Genomic DNA, 16,056 nt, shown 5'->3' on the forward strand with positions numbered 1-16,056 from the left:
GCGGACAGAATTAGTCAGGATGCCTTTGGGAGAGAGTGCTATTTGGATGAAACAAAAAAAAAACAAAAAACAGCTGAAGAGAAAGATATTTACTTCAACAGAAAATCTTTCACTCTTTCTAAATGCAATGAATCTGTTATGCACTAAGACATCTAATGAACTTAATCTTGTGTTATAATAAGTCCCTCCAGGAGTTTTTATGTGAGTGCTGAAGGTAAGGATGCTTGATTTTGCTCCAGATCTTTCCAAAATTTCAGAATGAAATTGCAGAGATTTCTGCGTGTTTGTGTGTGTGGTTTTTTTTAATTATCAGAATAAAAATCTACTTTAATTTGTGAAATTGCAAGCACAGGATTCTGCTTTTAAATTCCTACCTGTGAAGACATATGTAATTAAAAATTTTTTTCATAGCTATTTTCATGTTCAGTGTACATGAAGGGATGACAGCTTTGGCTGAATACGTGTTGTGATGATGTCACACGACACATCCAGGTCCAAATCTGCAGAAAATATGTGGACATTTTGTACAATTGCAAGCTCATATGAATGCGACAGAGCTGATTAACGCTTTATGTCTGCAATCGCAAATTGAACAATGGCATGATTCATTTATTAAAGAAAGCAAAGGTATTAATGACGCCGCGGGTTAAAGCTGTTTCTGATATCTGCCTTTTTTCAATGTAACTTCACACAGGCTCTCTTTTTGTATTTTAAATCAGTGTTCTTCGTTTCAAACTGCAAGTCCGTGAATCAGCATTGTCTTAACATTGTCTTGTCATTGTGTCTTAACAAAAAAAAATAATAAAAAGGTGATAATTGTCAAAAGCTGCAGAGTGAGAAATGTAATTTGATTTGAGCTTCAGTTGTGCTCCATGTTTTAATGTTAAAGCTACATAAAATTTACAGAAGGCATCCCTTTCATTTAATATGCTGTATTTATACAATAAAGGAAAATGAAATCTGTTCTTTTACTGTGGAGTTCTCTTACATCTCTCAAAACAACATTCCTCTTTTCCTAGCACCAAAGTTTATGGTTATAGGGACGTTTATTGCTGCAGATGCTCAGATGTTACACGTTGCAGCTCTCCAGCTAATTAGTTATTACTGCCTGCATCGAATAAAGCGTGATATGCAGATATACTTACGGTGGAACGACTACAAGCTGGATGAAGCAGATGAACAAGAAGACAAGAGTGGCACAGGCTACGTATGCTCCGAAACGGGAATCCACCTGCTTAGAATACTTAAGAGATGGAAGAGAAAAGAAAAGAGCAGAGAAACACTTTATTTTTATGTATTCATTTATAGATGAGCATTAGAAACTAGGATAAACCTAGAATACGTGTAATAAATGTGGAACCTCTCATATAAACTATAGAAAGCTTTGTTTACTGGGTTGAACGCACACCCTAGCAATTTTAACAAAGGTAATTTGGTTTGCAAAAAGGAACGAATGTCAAATAAAAAAAAAAATTTCAGAGCCTCGCCTGAAACACATGAGCGGTGGAAGGAAACAAAAGCAGTAAAAGCAGGCCCCTTAAACCTTACACCTAGCCTGGCACTACACACTCTTATCTAAGGCAGAAAGAACATGTTTATCGCTAAAATAGTAAGTAATTGCAGCCTGTGGATGTGAATGTGTTACATTCACCCCTTGTCACCTTTTAGTCTCCAGAACAGAAAGGAAAGAAAATGGACTTTCATGATAAAAAGGGAACAAAAGGTAATAGAGGGTGAAACATTATGCAACCCTTCCTTGTGATGACGTAGATATCCAGACTTCCCTAGATCAGTCGTGACTGATTTGAAGCAGATTGTGATGGTGGCTTTGATGGCAATGCTTTAAATCTTTTTCAAATAATTTGGCTTTGGTTGTTTCACCCTGTGACTCATCCTGATCTCAGGAAACTTGACATTCGTTTTTTGCTATAGCTGAAGATTGTTTCAAGCCAGCCTCTGAATAATTTGCTGGTTAACATGCTATTTTGTTTCATGTACAAGTTAACATATCTTAATGTTTCAGTGCTCTCTAGATATTGTAGTTAAGAAAGCTTTGACAGAAATTGGCGAAATAACAACAAAAAAACAAAAACGTGTGTGACACTGTGAGATATCAAACATATAGTATATGGCCAAGAGTTTGTGGAGACCTCTCCATCACACCCACACTTTTTTTGAACATTCTATTCCAGATTTATTCACAGCTTTGCATGTTATAATTAGCTCCATTCTTCTTAGTAAGATCGGATACTGATTTTGGGTGAAAACCTTAGGCCACATAGTGGATATTGGTCCGAAACTAGGATGTATATCAGTCCAAATGTTAACTCAACATTATTTGTATAGCTCTTTTAACAAAGTACATTGTCGCAAAGTGGCTTTACAAAAATATATTCAGGACATAAATTCATTCATTAATTCATTTTCTACCGCTTATCCGAACTACCTCGGGTCACGGGGAGCCTCAGGCGTCATCGGGCATCAAGGCAGGATACACCCTGGACGGAGTGCCAACCCATCGCAGGGCACACACACACACACTCTCATTCGCTCACGCACTACGGACAATTTTCCAGAGATGCCAATCAACCTACCATACATGTCTTTGTACCAGGGGAGGAAACCGGAGTACCCGGAGGAAACCCCCGATGCACGGGGAGAACATGCAAACTCCACACACACAAGGTGGAGGCGGGAATCGAACCCCCAACCCTGGAGGTGTGAGGCAAACATGCTAACCACTAAGCCACCGTGCCATAAATTATATGATTTAAATGTAAATTGTTTGGGACCATCTTAATGTAATTTCTGAACACAGACAAAAGGATATGACCGCATTTTATTTGCAGAGCTGCTTGACAAGTCCTGTACAATTTCTCACAACTTTTGGATGTTCAGTGTTTTTGTTGCACTTCCAGTTAAACAGGCTGATTCATTCAAGTAATACACCAAACTTAATTATTCAATTCGTAGCAAATGCAAAAATTCAACTGAGTGGTAATACTAAAGGTCAATTCACACCACAAGATTTGTCTCTGACTCTCATACGAACATCTATTTCTGCTGTGATATTGTACAAAATCCCACTGTTTTTAACCATACAATAAACTTTAAAAACAACCACCGTATTTACAGAATTGACGACAGAATGAATGGTGTTAGAATATCAGGAGTATTCGCTGTCACTTTTGCACAAGAGTCAGATCACCTCTCTGGGTCTGTGCCAAACATACATTCACTTTCTCGCCACATGTTTATTTGATGCTTTGCATTAAAAACAGATGTGACAGGAGATGTGTATTGCAGAAAAAGAACGTGTTTGATAAAACAAAAAAAAAAAAAGAGAGATTCTGGCATTGGAAACAAACAAATAACTACAGCTCATGTACTGTTTACCTACCGTTCTGAATCACCTATACAGTATAAAATACTTTATATCTTGTGTTTTTTGTAATGTTTATTGCAGGACATCACAATGACGGAAAAAAGATGTTCTTTGCGTGTGCCCATAGTAAGTGGCTCTAATTTCTGTCTTTTTTTCCCCCCATTTTGTCATTTTGTTATGGATTTTCTGTATTTTTTTTTTCTCTTTGGATGTTATTATTCAGAACCTAACCTCTTATTACATTTGCTAAACAAGAAAAGACAGTTTTTATACATATATACACTGTACTATGCTGTATTAGATGTACAGTTTAACAGCATCGATGCCTCGGAGCAGTACCTTCTTCTCCAGATCAGGCTCACGGAAGGTCAGCAGGAACTTCTTGACGTGTTCAGAACGCAGACGGTCGATGCTACGAGCGTCAATGGCACGACCCAAAAACTCATCCACTTCATCCTCTGGGTTCAGGTTTTCCTGAGTATTTCTGAAAATGAAATGTCTAGATAACACAAGACGAGACCGTTGTTCTACTTTCTGCCTCTCCTGATACTTTCATCTCAATGGTCATCCACAGGCATGCCCCACCACCAGTGCCCTCAGTTCAGCCCACCACATGACAACACACAGCAGCACTTGAACAGATCACGCTTCTCTTATTCTAGCTGTCAAGCAAAAATGGTTATAAATGTCATGCAGGCTGTCCATGGCCATGTTTTATTCATTGTTAAGGTGGCTGTTGAACGTAAGGCTCAAATCAGAACATCAAAATGACAGCAAGGCCTGAAAGTCCTATAAAAATACAGTATAATAAATTTTACTAAAGCAACAGTGAAGAATGTTTATGATCATCCACTGGTTTAGAATTTAGCATTATCTCTATTTTTTAAACTGTTTTAGGAACAATAACTAGATATAGATAGTTCATGCAATTGCGAACTGAACAGCACAATGATGTCGTCCACTGATTCAGAACCAACAGCTTTTCATGCATTACTATTCCCACATCCAGCACCAAACAGAAAGCATGCCCTCCAGTGCCAGCTTGAAAAAATCCTGGGTGAAATCTCACCACACCCCACTGACAGATCTGCACTTTAATCATGATGTTAGAACCAATATTATTATTGTACTAATAAAAAATGATGTTGCCCAGCAGCTTTTCAAGGTGGCAGTAAAAACACAACTTGCAATCCATTATTACTGTTGTTTATTTATTATTTTTGTTTTTTTATTTTGTTTTTTACCATAACAGATGAACCAGAATTAGGCCAGAAGAGGTACAGTATGTATTAATACTTACTTGTCCTTGGGATCTTCAAATCCCTGAAGAGGAAACAAATAAATCAACAGAGTGAGATTTATTAATGATGAATGAGAAAAAAAAAGAGATGGTAATGGTGTAAGAGTAAGACAGGGGAAAGGATAGTCATTGCACAACACAACCACAACAAGGGAATCAATTCATTTCTCTGGGTTTTAGCATAGATTAGCACAACAGTGACCCCACCTGGCAAAACCACAAGTACAAAAATGTAAAAGTAGTGAGATCCAAAAGAGCTCATTAATCACTACCAAAAGGGCTCAGAATTATTTGACCTGCCCTGAATAAGGCTGCTCATAATCATCATTGTAATAATTATAACTACTACTTTTCTCAAGCTTTACTTCCTGTTTTTCGTCCTGGAAAAAACCTCAAAATAATAGAGATGCTATCTTTTGTTATGCTTGATATCACTCTATAAATAATGTACTGGATTGTATCTGGTCTCAAAAGTTTGTGACAAACACATCAGTTTACTGTAAAATAAACGGCAATATAAGGTAAATAATTTCAAACACAAGCACAAGCCAAAGCCGACTTCCTCTAGAGTTCTGGTATACAGAGCTTTATACTTGCAAGGCATTAGTTCCAACTTACTTTTTATGTTTTATTTTTACTTTTTCACATTCTGTGACAGTTTGTAAAATGTGGCTACCTTAAGAGAACAAAAAAGACATATGTTCCTCAACCTCAACTATTATGAGGTCATTTGTGTGTTCATTGCGTTTTTCATCACATCTCTGTTTTAGGGTTTTACATTTTAATAAAACACATTTATGAATGCACACAACACTGGATGAATTAAAAGGAATACATCATAAGCAGATATTATGTGTGCTGAATTGGTCGGGTCTGACCAAATAAATCACAGCCGAAATGGATAAAGCATTGAAACTACCTCATTATGATATTACAGCGTGATTTGTTTTATTGTGTCGCAATACAGCACTTTATGAAAAGCCAAACAGTAAAAGCTACCAGAAGGAAAGCAGTGAAAATGCTTTTCTTCACATATTCCAGCTTGTAATAAAGGACAGAGTGACAGGGCGATGCTATGATGCTACACCCCAGGAGCACAGAGGATTAATAATTAAAAACAGAAAATGCATTTTTGCCAGTAAAAAAAGTCTTTAACCACCAATTTGCTAAATTTGTAACCGTGACAATGATCGGTAGATTAATTTGTATAAATAAATACAACTGTTAATCTCTTTCCTCTTTGATAACATGGGCTTTAGCCTACATCAGTGATTCATTAAAGTCTTATGCACATGCATAATGCAGCAAGTGGTCTGTTCCAGCTCCAGCAATGACGAGCAGAACCCCTCTAATCACTTGTCTAATTTATTTTGCATGAGAAAGGGAGCATATAATAGTGGATGTGGGGAGGATTAGTGAAAGTAAACATTATTATCTGTGGGAGGTCACATTCAAGGACCACGTGAGAAAGCAGAGCTGCTGTAAACATGCATGAGTCACCACAGCATTAATATAGCATTGTGGGAGGACCATTATAAATGCAGAGGGAAAAACTCAATATGGACATGTTGCACTTTATTTTTTTTTTAGATCGGGGATCCCAGGGGGATGTTGTGACCGTTTCACAAAAAGATTGGGTCATGTTTGTTGATCTGCTTTGGGAGATCTGCTTCAGCGAACGTGTCCGGAAGTGCACAGCAGGGGTGAGTGTGTCGAGCTGAATCCTGCTGTGACTGACACTGTGCAGTAAGGTCATGTTTAAGGAACACATCTTTGGGTCTCTCAAATTTATATTTCTCTAGTCAAATCTTCCTCTTGCACACAAAAAACTTACTAAAATATTTATCATTTGGAACCATTTCTACTCACACTGCATCCAACTGACATTAAAATCTGTTGGTGGACACCCTTTTCCAGAGCAATTTATATTTCTCATTTATATGGCTAAGCATTCCAGGGTTAAGCGCCTTGCTCAAGAGAAAAGCAGTGGCAGCTTAGAGACATTTGAACTTGCTTTAAAACACCGCAGGAAATAAGAATAGGTGTACATGTGATAAATGAAAAAAAAAAGTGTTGTGTTTCACATAATCTAGAACTAATAATAAATGGATTAAAAACAGGATATTTGTATAGTGCTTTTAACAATGGACGTTGTCACAAAGAAGCTTTACAGATATTAATAAATTCAGGACAAAAAAATGATTATTATTAATATTAATTTTTTTATTTATCCCTAATGAACAAGCCAGACGTAATGTCAGTGAAGGAGAGGAACCAGGGTTGAAAAGGTGAAGGAAGATATATTTAATATGTATGCAATAAGTCTCTAAGCTCAGCTCTTTGTACTGGTCAGTAGATTTTTCACAGTTTTCTCAGTAACATGACAAGCAAAATGATTTGTTCCCCCTCTTTTAATTAACAAGACTGAAATAATAATAATAATAAAAAAAAACACAGAGGCTGTAGCTACAAAAATCTGTTTATAACTACATTGGCATAAGTAATAATAGTCACTACCGAGTCTTGTGGGTGTTCCACGAAATTAATGGTAACTAAAAATTGGTCAAAAGTATAACGTGATAAATAAATACATAAATTAATTACAAAATGTAATCATGTGCAAACTGATGAGGAATAAAAGACTTCAGGGAGTGGAATACTTTAGAGCGGTAACAGATCACACTGATTAGCATGCCCTGTTGTGTTTAATTTATGTGAACATATTATATATAAACAAATATGAACATTTACCTAGATTTTGTGCATACATATTACATCAAGAAATGTAATATGAAAGACACTTATGACATAGGAGAATTTTAAACCAGCAATATTTGGTTGAATGAGCAACATCCTATACTGTCGAGTTGCAGTATATACTAATTAATTGTGTGTGTGTGTGTGTGTGTGTGTGTGTGTTGGTTTAAGAGAGAGAGTTCAGCCGAATAAAAACTAAAAACACATTAAAAACAATTTAAAATAGATTTAAGACAATGTTCAAATTTAACATAATATTATGCTTAATCTTTAAAATCGTTAAAGCCCAGAGTACTGCAAATTAACCCCATTCTTGCATGCATGTCCCCTTCTATTTCACATTCAGATAACCATAGTAGACTGGGGAGCACTCAGAGGTGTAAATTCACTCGTTTCACAGGGCAACAATGACTGTACAGGGACAAAAACAGGATGTGCTTTTCTACAGATTAGAAATGACACTCATTAGGAACATTTGCATCCTTCTTAATTAACACCAGTGAATGGTGTCACTGTGAGAAGTGTGAGAGATGAATGTTTCCTAAATAAGTAATCAGGACACTGTTGTGCCTTTAATGAGAAACCATTTAAACTTAAAATCAGCTATATCCCCACACTGGCCTTAAATTGACCAGTGAATAGGAATGAGAACATGGATTACACCTACAAATTCCCCTTTTTTTTGTGTGTGACCATCAATTAGCCCATCTGTGGCCTTCACAATTATATTAGCAAAGTGAGAGTCAACTAAATAATGGAAAGAAAGCACGATAAAACATTTCCCTCCTGGCCTTGCACTCAGCCTATTTGCAGGTTCCACTCTGCCTGATTAAAACCCTGAGGACTTCGTGTGAGGCGAGTCTGCTTTATTTAATAAGAGGGTCGTTCCCCACAGGCAAGAAAAAGAGGAGAGATTAGTGACATAGTCATGGGTACAAAGAGGAGAAGGCGCTCTGAACGTCACTGCACAGGGACTTCTATTGAACTGCTCAGGCTTTAGTGAGATTCACTGTGTGAAAAACAATATTCTGAAGACCGAAGTGGTAATTGGTGTGACTCAAAGTAATTAAAGCCAATGCTAACATGATGATGTTCACCACCTCATAAGGGTCATCGTCTAACAACGTTCCTAAAGCTATTAGAAGTGTCTGAGCAAGCTTAAATCTCTTATGTATGTCACGTTGAACCAGCCATTACGGGAAAATGTGTGTTTGATGAAGGCTAGAGGAAGAGAAAGAGGGAGAGAAAGAGAGGGAGAATATCTGTGTATGTATTTTTCTTACCATTCTCTTCATTTCTTTGGAAACCTGGTTGCCCCCCAGGTGGTTATAAAATGGCCGATCAGACCAGTGTGAGCTGTTGTGAGTGATGCTGTTTGTCCGCTGCCGATTCATCTTGGCAATCATGGCTTTTTCTTCTTTCTGTTAGAGAAAATATTTATAGTCATGAAATGTGCTATTTATTTATAGATAAAACGTTTCACGCTATGTAACTTATGTCCAGATTAACTACAGGGACACGTGACGTTCAAGACTACCTGAAAATATACCTCTAAAATATAGTAATGTGTGCTTGTTTTTAGTATCAACATAAATATCAGCACTGTTGAATTGTGTGGTCAGAGGGCATTGATTCATTTTCTATGATAGCAGCTCTGGCAATAATGCCAACTGTAATTCAAAACACAGGCTAATATTAATATGCTATAAAAACAAAATATATAAAAAAAAGAAATGAATAAAAAGTTAGCAAGGGAAAACATTTTTGTTGCGATGGTGAAGGATAAAGGCTACTCAGTCACATGAACAGCTCTGATTTTTGCCTGATTAACTTCGAGAGCAAAAAAAAAAAAAAAAAAATCATAAAATGGAGGCTTGTGAAGGAAAGACTTATATAGCGTGTAGAAAGCCATAACTGGAAATGATCCTTTCACACACAATTGCCAGTGCTGGCAAAGTAATAAGAGAAATAAAACACAAATCGCACACTTAAGTACTATTCCAGTATTGGGGTAACTAACAAGTCTTTAAGTTTACCAAATGCTTGAATCTTCTAAAAAATACTAAATACATTCAAAAATATGGTCAGAGTTTTTGTTTTAAGACACTGCTCGCAATAACAATTACAATAACAGCTAAAGGTTTTAGAAAGAAACTATCCAACTATCTCCACGCGTTTAACATCCACATGCTAACCGATACATTGCTAAAGATTTTACAGGTAACAATGGTAAGGTAATAGACAGGAATGTTATTGGCTCCGACATGCCATCTAGTGGATGTAGTTTTTAATGTACTAGAGTTACATAAGAAAAGTATAATAATAATAATAATAATAATGATAATATGATGTGAATGATGCTACGTGTGTTGTTGTTGGGTCTGTACACACACATAGTCAAGTATAAACTGGGACTAATGCTTGTAAATAAGGGTTACCATAGTCTTGTTTTAGACACATGCACTTTCAGTGTGGAAGAGACAACTTAGAGCTAAATGATCTGAACTGCATCAGTATGTTCTCTCAGTAGTTACAGATAACAACTGCAAAACAAAAGAATCTGAGAGAAATCTGGCAATTGCCTGTCTTTAATTAAGCATGCTTTTGCAGTTGAACGAAGAAAGAAAGGACAAACAAACTCTGACCCTCTTCTGGCTGCATCCCACTATGAGGAACGTTTCAATGTTGTGCTTCCTCAGATAGACATTCCGTTCTCCGCCATAGCCAGGCTCCACATCATAGTCGCCATTCAGATAGTTCAGAGTAGCTTTAGTTATGTGGATGCGGCTGGGAGAAAGCAAAAGAATTTAATGTGAGGTTAATAACTGATAAATAACCAAAGAAATAAAAATAAAACAAAAGAGAATTTTAACTTTGATTAATAAAAACTCAAACTGTATATAAAAGCTATTTAAATGCGATTTGGCTTTAAATATCATCTGTTATTTGGGATTTAGGTCTCGTGCAGAGACGTCACACTCACCCTGCTTTTCCTCCTGCCTCCATATGATTCGCCAGCGTGACATCATTGGACCAGACATCAAACTGCCACTTTCTCAAACCCAAGACCCCGCAGTGAACTCGGCCGCTATGGATCCCCACTCGCATGTTCACATTGACGCCAGTGACTTCTCTCACCAATCTAAGAAAACACACACACACAGACAATTAATTGCAATTCAAAATGAAAGCACAATATAGATTATGAATACAGCTGCCTTTACAACACCATTAACCTAGCAGTGAGCTTTTTCCTCAGGTGGTGTTTACAGGCAGAGAAGCATTACTATTTAACACGCTCTACGCACTCACGCAAAATGACCTCCTAATGCTGTTGTGTGAATTAAGCTGTTAAGAATACAAGCTGTACCCTCTGACAGCAACTGGTGAACTCAGTTACACTCGTTATAATAAAAATATACTAGTCGTATTCTCACATCTCTGTCTGTACTATTTCTGTGCTATTTCAAGCAGCTGAGCATCTCAACCAAACAAGAGTCTATAATTATACTGTAATGACTGCACAAGGGCAAGTCATAAGCTTGCAAAAATCAATAATACCAATAATTCACTAATCTGAGTTTGGCCTGATTTTGGTGATAAGTGGCACAGTAAAAACACAGTTAAACCGTCTGAACACTGGGGGTGACTGCCTTCCATGTCATATTGCTGCAAATCAAATGGATTATTTTCTTTTCCAGCACTTGGCTGCTTTATGTCTTTAAGTGCAATGTGTTAAGTGCAATATCTCAGCTGTTTACTACCTTAACTAAGTAGCATTTTATCGAATCACTTATGTTAATGTTTATACTCTTCTTTTTTTTTTTATTTATTTATGTGTATACTTTTTTTTTTTTTATCTTTTACCATTTATGCACCATAAAACCTTTTCTATGTATATCTTGCCCCCGTAGGCTTGGTAAAAACACAAATACTAATGAAAATCTACAAAAATCTAACAAAAAACAAAACAAAACATGAATGTCTACTTTAGTTTGAGCCATTAACTTCCATCATTCATTGTGGATTTTTTGGCCTCTCATAAAAAGAGTTAAATGAGCTACCTTAATTTCTAATTCATCTCCCACTTGATTTTCTGTACATTAGGCTGAATTAAATGAGTACAAATACATTTACACTAATTGTTTTTGAGTTCTTCACTATAATGCAAATATACTGTTAGTGCTTGCTGGCCACAGCCCAGAGTAAACACATTCAGAGTTTAATACAAGACACACAGGCAACATACCTGTGATATGACATGCTGTTGGCAACTCTACAGCACTCGAGGGCGTGCAGTTCCAAGGTGAAAATACATTTATTGACCCTTTCCATACACACAATCAGCATCAATCTCATAGTTTAATAATTCAGTACTGCCTGCAGGGGCTTCTATCCTTCTTTGTACTCACCAATTACCGAGAAAAAAGAAATGCAAAAAAAGCCCTGTGCTCATTCTTTCTTATGAGGAATTCATGCAGCTAATAATTTCATTTTAAAGCAGAAAAGCCTTGTTAATCTTAAACCTTGTTAAAAAAAAAATCTTACAAAATACAGCATGGCCTACATACAAGTCCTTATTATTTATTACCATGTATTTAATGTCTGTATACTCTGCTCTATATACATGTGAACTTTATTGCAGAACCTGCTTCCTTCTTCTTTAGACATGAAATCAAATCCTTACGAGATGGCCTCAATCATGTCCATTCCCATCTCCACACAGCAGTGAGCGTGGTCAGCCCGTGCTTCTGGCAAGCCTGACACGCAATAGTAGCAGTCTCCTAAGATCTTAATCCGCAGACAGTGATTTTCCTTCACACACAGACACAAAGTACATTAAGAAGCAAGCTGAGAAAAGCATTATTAACACTATTAAGTCATCACCATTTGACTCATTAGACCACTATGAATATTTCCTCAGACACTACATGGGTTTTGTTTAATCAGCGTTTAGTAAATGTGATATTTGACTTCGTACATTTATTGTTAAAGCTTTTGCTTGGACCTTTAAATTCCAGGTTATACCACACACATACTTTCTCCTAAAATGGTATAATGTTCCCACCATTTTGAAGATGACGATTAAAAAAAATGAACAAAGCTTAAACTGTTCCCTATTGGGTCAGAAAGATCAGAGATCAGTCTGCATAACAACAACTTTAAAATCCAAATATGGAATTGAGTTTGTTTCATGATGTTTTCATATTAGTTTGTCATTTTGTCCAGAAAAGAGAGTCTAAGTATAATCATAAATATATTTTGAAACAAAGAATAGTTTTTAGAAAGAATACAAAGGAACGTTGAGGAGAGAAGAGGAGAAGAGTGGAGAGGAGAGGAAAGGAGATGGGAGGAGATGAGGCGATAACCCCAGGCTGAGCACAGGATACACACCAGCGCTCAGTCGTATGACAACCACCTGAACGTCACCCTAGCAAATGCCTCGTCTTAACCCACAAGCCAAACAATACAAGTTTTTGTTAAATGAATAGCCATGTGCCTCATTCTTTGACTATGTGCATACAAGCATGTCCTTGTACAACATGCAATTTCATATTTTGCAAAGCAATGTGAATTTTCTACAGAATAACAAAAGATCTTAAGCATCTAGGTAAAGTGTATAGACATCTATGTATGTATGTCAGAAATGTTTGAGCACAGAAAGGAACTTGTATCCACAGCATCAGAATCCTGACTAGAGATAATAAGGAAAGGTGACTCAGCAGCAGGTGGGTTGATGAGTAAAACCTGGCTACACAAACATTCACAGTGCAAAGGCAAGACTGCCAAGCGGTGTACACTTGGAGAGAAAAGAACTGAAATCCAAGAGCATGTTTGGTAGATCTGAATTCGGCACTGGGTGAAATCTCGTAACTCCGCAACCAGATAGCTTTACTCACTGCAGCTAGTTTGTCGAATCTTGCAAACAGCTCGTTCAGGGTCATGACCAGTTCCTGTGCCGTGCACTGAGACGCCAGACTGGTGAATCCCTCGATGTCAGCAAAGAGGATACTGAACAGAGAAAAAAAGATTAATCTGTACATGTCTCAGCCTCATCAGCTCTGCTTATCACAATGACTTTGCACAAATTCTAAACACAAGTGTGTGTTATTAGAGTACGTCTGCCTGTGGCCTTTTTTTTAAATAACCATTTAAGTAGACTTCATATAGATACAAAATGTAGACTTCATATAGATACAATAGCATCTATGAGCCATCCCACATTAGTAACTTGCAGTAGACTCTATTAGCATGCCTCTGACACTGAGGACTAGTTTGGGAGAACAGAGTGGATCAATGACGATAAAAGACATTCATAACCGAATAAAAGCCAAAGGAAAGCTCAACCTACAAATCTGAATCGGAGAGAGGTGTTTGACATTCTTTTACCATGAGAACCAGGTAACAGATACGTTCCTCCATTGTATGATGCTCCTGCATGCGAGACAGGCGAGATAAAAAGCTACAGGAGGTTCAGATGACCTCACATGGGCTATAATAACACTAACTATTCAATATCCAACTGCCCAGCTTTCAACAAGGTGGGATGAGAAGAGGAGAAACATTGTTTTAGGTCCTCCTCTAATAGGAATATCTCCGCAGTAACCCTAGGGCCTGGCGCTGGTTGATACAGGAGACAGTGACGCTCGCAGATTAAAGCTTCTGTTTGGAACCGAAGCTTCTCTGTTCACTTTCTTAGATTCTCAGAACAAAAGGGGTTTTTCACATGTTGAAGACTTGCAGATGAGGAGTTGTTTTTACCCAACACAATGATCCTGCTGTACTAAAAGCATGTGACAGCTGACCAGAGCCTGTTGATGCCTTCTAAGGAAAATGTTCCAACATTCACCTTCTACTTAAACTGTGATGCACGCTACCTTATCTTTCTTACATAAGATAGAGCAAAGAGAAAGCAGACTGCAGACTGTTTTCTACCAAATTCATATCTAAAGCTGTACAGCACACTGTACTTCAACAAATGTGTCTATGGACATTCTGTTGTGGTGAATTACTTTAATAAGAAATAGCAGTGCAGGAAAAAGATCATGGTTAAGTGGTAGAACTAACATCATATTAAACACTTCACCAGTTTACCAGTACAACACCAGTCTTTGCGTTATAGTGCCACTGGAGCTGTACCATAAGGAATTTGTATGACATTTTTAATATACTTTTTCTCAAATTTGGAATTGTATTTTATAAACTTACTTATAAGACTAATGGACCTATTATACTCTACATAGCACTGGTCCATTTTTATATGGCTAGTATATTTAGTCTTAGTATGTATTTGGCTCAAACTGCTTGAAGTGCATACATACTCCATGCATCTATAGACGATGCATGCTAAGCTAGCTAGATAGTTTTGGTTATTTGAATGATGAATGAAGTTGTACTTGAAAGAATATATTCCAATTGTTTTTGTTAATATCCCAGAGGAAACGTAAATGTAAATGTAGTGTAAACTGAGATTCAAAACATTATACAATAATACATGCTATAATACAAAAATGTAATACATGCTATAATACATGCACAGTAAATTTGAATCCTTATTGTGATTAATGTTAATGATAAGTGTTAAGTTCTTTCTTGATGAGCAATAATAATGAATTTGTGGTGGCAGCAACCTGGAGATGAGTTCTACTCATGCTTGAAACTTAGATGAATTAAAAATGTTTTGATCAGTGTGCTGACAGAGAAATGACCTGGAAACAAAACAAAAAAAAAAAAGCAGGAAATGAGCTAGAAGGGAACATTCCAATAAGTGGAGTGAACTCAAGGGTCGTCGATGGCCTGCTGTTGAGGAAGCATTTGAGTTGGAGTTTTGACAGGTCAGCTTGAGCAAAGCTGCAGCACTCACTCCAGTTAAAAAGCCCAGGAAGGAAATACGCACAGCATCACACTTCCTGCTTACATAACATGACCCTTGTAAGTTCTTCAAGGGTCACTGCTTGGTCTGTATCAAAGCACTACCGTGCTTGAGAGGTCGACATTTCTTGACTGCTCTCCCCACAGAGTTGGCACTACCACGTCTGATGGCTTTCATCTCTCTACCACTTAGCCCCCCTCTGAGACAATGCTGAACATGTAACCGCCCTGTGCTACACCAGCTCTCCAACCTAATGCTGTAGATATCCTATTTAAAAGATAACGTTGTTCAGACTTTTAACATCAGAGTGGTGGGAAAGACATATTGATGGTGGTGAAAAGCTCAGCTGTGCCAGTGCACCTTCCAAATCAGAAGATGATGGCCAATTTGTCACCCACTACGATGGCATTATCATCTTCTCTTCTTGACCATGTGATGTACTATTTTAATTCTGAGAGGTTCAGTCAAGTGTACAGCAGGGCATTCAGTGATGCCTGTGCAAATAAGATAAGATTGTAGACATTATATTAATTTGAGGTGTAACACTCCCAGAACTCCCAGTCTAACTTATGCCTTTTTGTCCCTGTCTATCTGAACTACCAAATCATCCTTTTTTCCCCCTAAGAAGTAGGTGATACTGCCTAAAGTCACCTGTCTGCTTATTTCACCAGCAAGTGTGAAAAACTTTGTGTGTCATTTATTCAAGTAACACAATCATCATGTGCCTCACAGGCTAAACTG

At 37.3% G+C, this 16,056-nt stretch overlaps 1 protein-coding gene across 2 annotated transcripts in view; it reads right to left on the reverse strand.

Annotated features, from left to right (window-relative positions):
* adcy5 (adenylate cyclase 5) overlaps positions 1-16,056 on the reverse strand; it is a 62,843-nt gene that overhangs the window by 7,444 nt on the left and 39,343 nt on the right. Inside the window, exons 4-11 of one of the 2 annotated variants that reach the window (XM_060876274.1) lie at positions 13,343-13,454; positions 12,130-12,257; positions 10,426-10,584; positions 10,088-10,229; positions 8,726-8,863; positions 4,686-4,708; positions 3,725-3,869; positions 1,146-1,243 (exon numbers count right to left, since the gene is read on the reverse strand). In XM_060876274.1, the coding sequence (XP_060732257.1) occupies positions 1,146-1,243; positions 3,725-3,869; positions 4,686-4,708; positions 8,726-8,863; positions 10,088-10,229; positions 10,426-10,584; positions 12,130-12,257; positions 13,343-13,454 (945 nt within the window). Of the gene's footprint in view, positions 1-1,145; positions 1,244-3,724; positions 3,885-4,685; positions 4,709-8,725; positions 8,864-10,087; positions 10,230-10,425; positions 10,585-12,129; positions 12,258-13,342; positions 13,455-16,056 lie in introns of both variants that reach the window. The other variant, XM_060876273.1, reaches the window with a different exon arrangement.

Source organism: Tachysurus vachellii, chromosome 8 (assembly GCF_030014155.1).
Source record: "Tachysurus vachellii isolate PV-2020 chromosome 8, HZAU_Pvac_v1, whole genome shotgun sequence".
Taxonomy (NCBI): domain Eukaryota; kingdom Metazoa; phylum Chordata; class Actinopteri; order Siluriformes; family Bagridae; genus Tachysurus; species Tachysurus vachellii.